General features: G+C 41.2%; 1 protein-coding gene across 1 annotated transcript in view; it reads left to right on the plus strand.

Annotated features, from left to right (window-relative positions):
- The window catches only part of LOC132780587 (digestive cysteine proteinase 2-like), a 54,371-nt gene extending 47,818 nt beyond the window's left edge, over positions 1-6,553 (plus strand). Inside the window, exons 9-11 of the mRNA XM_060784314.2 lie at positions 1,101-1,262; positions 2,897-3,086; positions 6,249-6,553. Of these exons, the coding sequence (XP_060640297.2) occupies positions 1,101-1,262; positions 2,897-3,086; positions 6,249-6,436 (540 nt within the window). The 3' untranslated portion in view covers positions 6,437-6,553. The remainder of the gene's footprint in view (positions 1-1,100; positions 1,263-2,896; positions 3,087-6,248) is intronic.
- The last annotated feature ends 237 nt before the right edge of the window (positions 6,554-6,790 follow it).

The following is a 6,790-nucleotide window of genomic DNA, read 5'->3' on the forward strand; positions in this document are numbered from 1 at the left end:
CACATTTCCATCTACAAACCCACACGATCTCTTCGATCTTCCGGAGAGGCTCTTCTCTCGCTCCCGCCCGCATCGCAAGTGCGACTTGCGGGGATAAGAGAGAGGGCCTTCTCTGTGGTGGCCCCCCAGCTCTGGAACTCACTCCCCAGATATTAGGCAAGCCCCCACGCTGGCCATTTTCAGGAGGAATCTGAAAATCTGGTTATTCCAATGTGCCTTCAGTGATTGAATGTAAGATACTCCCTGACCAAACTTTGCACAAAATGTCCTTAGAAGCACTTTATTTTATGGTTCGTGCAATTAAATCCTCTTCATTCCCGGATCCTCCTCCTGTTAACTTATATTGTCCCATCTCCCAGTGTTTTAAAATTTTACCCTTCAATCTGGCCCTGCCCAGTGAAATCTTCTGTGTTTTTAATGTTTGATTTTATATTGCTGTGTCGTTTATTATGTTGGTTTTGCATTTTATGTAATTTTTGGTGCTATTATGTTTTTGTGTTATATTGTGTGTACTGTGTTGATGGGCTTGGCCTCATGTAAGCCGCACCGAGTCCTCCTGGGGGAGATGGAGCGGGTTATAAATAAAGTTATTATTATTATTATTATTATTATTATTATTATTTAAAGATCAAACTGCAAAGACTCTGGCACAAGCCAGTCAAAGTGGTCCCAGTGGGTGCAGTGCCTAAAGACCTTGGCCTGTACTTAAACACAATCAGCGCTGACAAAATAACCATCTGTCTGCTGCAAAAGACCACCCTACTGGGATCTGCACTCATTATTCGCCGATACATCACACAGTCCTAGACACTTGGGAAGTGTCCAACATGTGATCCAATACAACAGCCAGCAGAGTGACTTTGTTTGCTGTGTACTATTCTTTTTTTGTTTCAAACAACAACAATAATATTAGGAGCAACCTCAAAGCCCATCCATTCCAACCCCCTTCATTCTTCCATGCAGGAAAAGCACAATCAAAGCATTTCCAACAGATAGCCAGCCAGCCAACTACTATTTTATGATTCTAGTATTGTGTGACTGTGCAAGCAGCAGTTCTTCAGTCATTCTGAAGCTGTTGTCTTTCTCCTCTATTTACCCAGACTGGTCAGCTCCTCCCTTTGTCTCAGCAAATCCTCATTGACTGCTCTTGGGGCTTTGGGAACTACGCCTGCGATGGTGGCGAAGAATGGCAAGCATTTGAATGGGTCCTGAAGCACGGTGGCATTGCCAGCACAGAATCCTATGGGCCATACAAAGGCCAAGTGAGTAGGAGAAATATACTAGGTGGGGTATTGCAAGAATGGGGAAATCTCAGAATCAGGACCATGTTTTACCTTCCTAGCATCCTAATGTGGCTCATGGGTCCCCCAGATGGCTTCACCCCTTTTCCATGATACTTCTATTAGGTCAGGCATAGGCAAACTTGGGCCCTCCAGGTGTTTTGGACTTCAACACCCATAATTCCTAACATCAAGTACTTTCCTAGCTTTTGCATGTTGTCTGCCCCATTCTAAAAGATTGAGATGCCATAAGGACTCCAATCTAAAATATGGTACTTTATTCCCACCCATTTGCTTTTGACCCACATCCCACTAAAATGTGAACTTATCTGAAAATGAATTTGCTCCTTGGATTAAAAATTGAAGGAACATCAGAAGTATGAAATGCCTTTGTGAAGAAGATAATGGAGGTCAAGATGCACTCTGAAAGAGCTGTATAGTTACTCATTGTTCAAGGCCCCTTCTACACTAGATCTAGATCAGTGGTTCTCAACCTGGGGTCCCCAGATGTTTTGCCTTCAACTCCCAGAAATCCTAACAGCTGGTAAACCGGCTGGGATTTCTGGGAGTTGTAGGCCAAAAATATCTGGACCCCATGTTGAGAACCACTGATCTAGAATATATGACAGTGTAGACTCATATGTGTAGACTGATTGACAACTGGAAAATAGAGGGAGAAACCGTGGAGGCCGTGACAGACTTTGTATTTCTAGGTGCAAAGATTACTGCAGATGCAGACTGTGGCCAGGAAATCAGAAGACGCTTACTTCTTGGGAGGAGAGCAATGTCCAATCTCGATAAAATAGTAAAGAGTAGAGACATCAGACTGGCAACAAAGATCCGCCTAGTCAAAGCCATGGTATTCCCTGTAGTAACCTACGGATGTGAGAGCTGGACCTTAGGGAAGGCTGAGCGAAGGAAGATCGATGCTTTTGAGCTGTGGTGTTGGAGGAAAGTTCTGAGAGTGCCTTGGACTGCGAGAAGATCCAACCAGTCCAACCTCCAGGAAATAAAGCCCGACTGCTCACTGGAGGGAAAGATACTAGAGACAAAGTTGAAGTACTTTGGTCACATCATGAGGAGACAGGAAAGCCTAGAGAAGACAATTATGCTGGGGAAAGTGGAAGGCAAAAGGAAGAGGGGCCGACCAAGGGCAAGATGGATGGATGGCATCCTTGAAGTGACTGGACTGACCTTGAGGGAGCTGGGGGTGGTAACGGCCGACAGGGAGCTCTGGCGTGGGCTGGTCCATGAGGTCACGAAGAGTCGGAGACGACTGAACGAATGAACAACAAGACTCATATAGTCCAATTTAGTGTGGATTATCTGCTTTGATAATCTGGATTATTTGGCAGTGTAACAGGGGCTTGGATCTACACTGCCATATAAACCAGATTATCAATTCAGATAATCCAGATATGGCAGTGTAGAATGGCCCCAAGATATCTTTATGTTGCTATTATGGAAGTTGAGGTCCAACGGAACTGGGAAGGTAGCATCTTGAAGAAAGTGATTTCAGGAACTTCCTGACCAATGTGAGCAGAAAGGGAAATAGGAAGTGAAATCTTGGAACGTCCCTCTCATACCTTACACTTATCTTTCTTGTTATGTGCCAGAACGGCTACTGTCACAGCAACAAGACTCACCTTGTCGGCAAACTCTCTGGTTATGTGAACGTTACTTCTGGAAACATAACAGCACTGAAGGCTGCGATCTACAAGCATGGCCCTGTGTCCGTCAGCATCGATGCCTCCCACAGAACCTTCTCCTTCTATTCCAACGGTGTTTACTATGAGCCCAAATGTGGTGAGTCACAGTGCACGACATTCCTATGTGAAAAATTGTGAAATGTGGGAGAGCACTTTTGGATTGATCTGTTTCTAAAGTACTGTATATACTCGAGTATAAGCCTAGTTTTTCAGTCCTTTTTTTAGGCTGAAAAAGTGTCCCCCAGCTTATACTCGAGTCAATATTATTTATTATTTTACTTTGTTGTTATTATTATTAAATTTATTATTTTATTGTTGCTGTTGTTATTATTACATTTATTATTTTACTCTATAGTTATTGTTACATTTATTATTTTACTGTATTGTTATTACGTTTATTATTTTACTCTATTATTATTATTTTGCTCTATTTATTACTATTGGAGGACATGTAAGCATATTTAGGTTAGAAGAAGGTTAGAATAATGGTTCAATCAGAGTTGGACAATCTTATCTTGAATTACAGTTTTATGTAAATATTCAAAAACATTTAGCCTGCTGATGCCTAAATTAATATAATTTTATTGGTATCTATTTTTTTTAAATTGACCCATAAATGCTGCATTTCCCACCCTCGGCTTATACTCGAGTCAATACATTTTCCCAGTTTTTTGTGGTAAAATTAGGTGCCTCGGCTTATATCCGGGTCGGCTTATACTCGAGTATATACGGTACTTGGTTCTGTGGACAGCTTCCTGTGAGCCTTGTCAAATGAGTGGGGCTTCCTTCCAAGTAACACACAGAGGGTTATTCAGTCAGCCCGACTCTTGTATAGCAAGCTGGAGAGCATTGACCACCTAATAAAACTAAAGTTGGGGGATCTTTGATATTTCTTTGAGTATTTTTAATAGCCACTCCTCTGTCCTTGTGCAAAGAATACTAAAGTGGATTAACTCATGTAGGAGGTTAAGAATCTTGAGAATGTCAGCCTGGCTAGTGACTTGCATGGTTGCATAAAGTATCAGGTTGGCCAAGTGTGCAGCGTGGTTATTACTCTGCATAATAATCGCCTGATGTAGTAATCCTGTAAGCAATGCGGGGCTATTTGCATCTCATCCATGCCGACAGCCCCATTTGACAGATGTCTCAATTTTGCAGAGAGAATTTGGAATAAAATGTATGTGTACATGTGAGGGAGCAAGAAAGTATGGACTAATCCATCTATTCCTGGTCTATGTCTATAATAAGACTGGAACATACAACAATAACACTCTGAAAGTATGCAGCTTTCAAATCTCAGACTTTCTGTTCATGACCCTCCCAGTCCAGCTCACTACCAAGTATTGTCTTGCTTTATTATCTTTATCTATATATATATAAATGCTCCGTGCATGAGTACCCTAAAAACAAAAGAACCAATGAACGAAATCACACCAAATTTGGCAACAAAACAAGGAGTGACCATCGCTCAAAAAAATATGATTTTGTCATTTGAAAGTTGTAATTGCTGGGATTTATAGTTCACCTACAATCAAAGAGCATTCTGAACCCCACCAACAATAGAATTGGACCAAACTTGGCACACAGTTCTCCCTTGACCAACAGAAAATACTGGATGGGTTTGGTGGGCAGTGTCCTTTGGTTTTGGAGTTGTAGTTCACCTACATCCAGAGATCACTGTGGACTCAAACAATGATGGATCTGGACCAAGCTCTAGATGAATACTCAATATGCCCAAATGTGAACACTGGTGGAGTTTGGAAAAATAGAATCTTGACATTCGGGAGTTGTAGTTGCTGGGATTTATAGTTCACCTACAGTCACAGAGCATTCTGAATCCCACCAACGATATGCTTTGACTTTGAATGCTTGTCCTTTTATTTTCACCCCTTTAATACAGCTGTCTTCCCTAATCCTAATATTTAATATTTCTAACATCCATTGGGCCAAACCTCCCAAATTGGGCCAAACCTCCCACACAGAACCCCCATGTGGGCCACAGCAACGCATGGCAGGGGACGGCTAGTAATAATTATTTACTTATATCCCGCATATGATTTAAAATATACAAACATTTATTATCTATTTATATGGATGTTAGAAATATTAAATATTAGGATATGGGAAGACAGCTGTATTAAAGGGGTGAAAATAAAAGGGCAAGCATTCAAAGTCAAAGCATATGCTGATGATATGGTATACATGATAGAAGATCCAATAAAAAGCATCCAAAGCCAGAATGGAAACTGTCAATAAGGATGGGAATGTGGCTGGATTTAAAATAAATAAAGAGAAATCCATGTCCTTAACCAAAAATTTGTCAAAAAGCAATATCGACAAAATGGAGAATTTAGCAGCTTGTAAGGTAACTTTGAAAGTAAAATATCTAGGATTATGGTTAACCAACAAAAATGACAACTTATATATAAATAATTATGAAAAGACAGGGAAGGAGATTTAAGAAGATTTTGAAAGATGGCAAAGAATTCAACTAACTTGGATGGGGAGGATAGGTAACGGTAAAGGTTTCCACTTGACATTAAGTCTAGTCGTGTCCGACTCTGGGGTTGGTGCTCATCTCCATTTCTAAGCTAAAGAGCCGGCGTTGTCCATAGACACCTCCAAGATCATGTGGCCGGCATGACTGCCTGGAGCACCATTACCTTCCTGCAGAAGCGCTACCTATTGATCTACTCACATTTGCACAGGTTGGCAGGAGTTGGGCCTAACAGCGGGAGCTCTCCCTGCTCTCTGGATTCGAACCGCCAACCTTTCAGTCTGCAAGTTCAGCTCAGCGGTTTAACCCGCTGCACCACTGGGAGGCCCTATGGGAAGGATAGATGTCATAAAAGAATGGTCTTACCTAAAAGGCTGTTTTTATTACAAAATGTACTGATAATTAAAGGAGTTAATGGGTTGTTGTAGGTTTTTTCTGAGGATGCTTGCCATAGATGCAGGCGAAACATCAGGAGAGAATGCCTCTAGATCATGGCCATATAGCCCGAAAAAACTTACAACAACCTAGTTATTCCGGCCATGAAAGCCTTCGACAATACAAAGGAGTTAATATTTTCCAACAATGGAGGAAAGATTTGATGGAATGGAGTCTTTGAAGTTCTCCTTTACTCTGACACATCAGCGCTTTGATATTGTGAAAAAACAGTGTTCCTTCTCAAGCAACTAACTCCTTGGCTCTTGTGCTAAAGTTTCAGTATTTCTAAAGCTGACTCCTCTTCTCCTTTTTTGAAATCCCCTGTAGGAAATAAGAAAGGCGAGCTCGATCATGCCGTCCTGGCTGTGGGTTATGGGGTCCTCCAAGGAGAACTTTACTGGCTTGTCAAGAATTCCTGGTCCACTTACTGGGGGAACGACGGCTACATCCTCATGTCCATGAAAGACAACAATTGCGGTGTTGCTACGGATGCCACGTACCCACTTATGGCATGATTTTCCTTTCAGCGATTCAGAATCCTTCACATTTTTGACCTCCTAATATACTCACTCACGATTGGAATCTTATCCTATAAGACTGAAACAGACTCAGGGAATTTTTAAAAAATTGAATGATTTTTGTGTTTTGTGCTAATCTCGTTATATTCTTAAATAGGCGTAAATGAAATCACAAAGCCCATCTTTCTCAGTGGTAATTGCAGCAATTAATTCTAATTAATCCTTTTCATTATGCCATTTTATTTATTTCGTATCAAAAGCATTGCATAAATTAGTATAAAACCGACAAAAATAGAAGGAATGCAGGTGGCTAAATATCTTTTGACCAAAAACGGGCAACAGCAATGGCAT

This window comes from Anolis sagrei, chromosome X, assembly GCF_037176765.1.
Source record: "Anolis sagrei isolate rAnoSag1 chromosome X, rAnoSag1.mat, whole genome shotgun sequence".
Lineage (NCBI taxonomy): Eukaryota > Metazoa > Chordata > Lepidosauria > Squamata > Dactyloidae > Anolis > Anolis sagrei.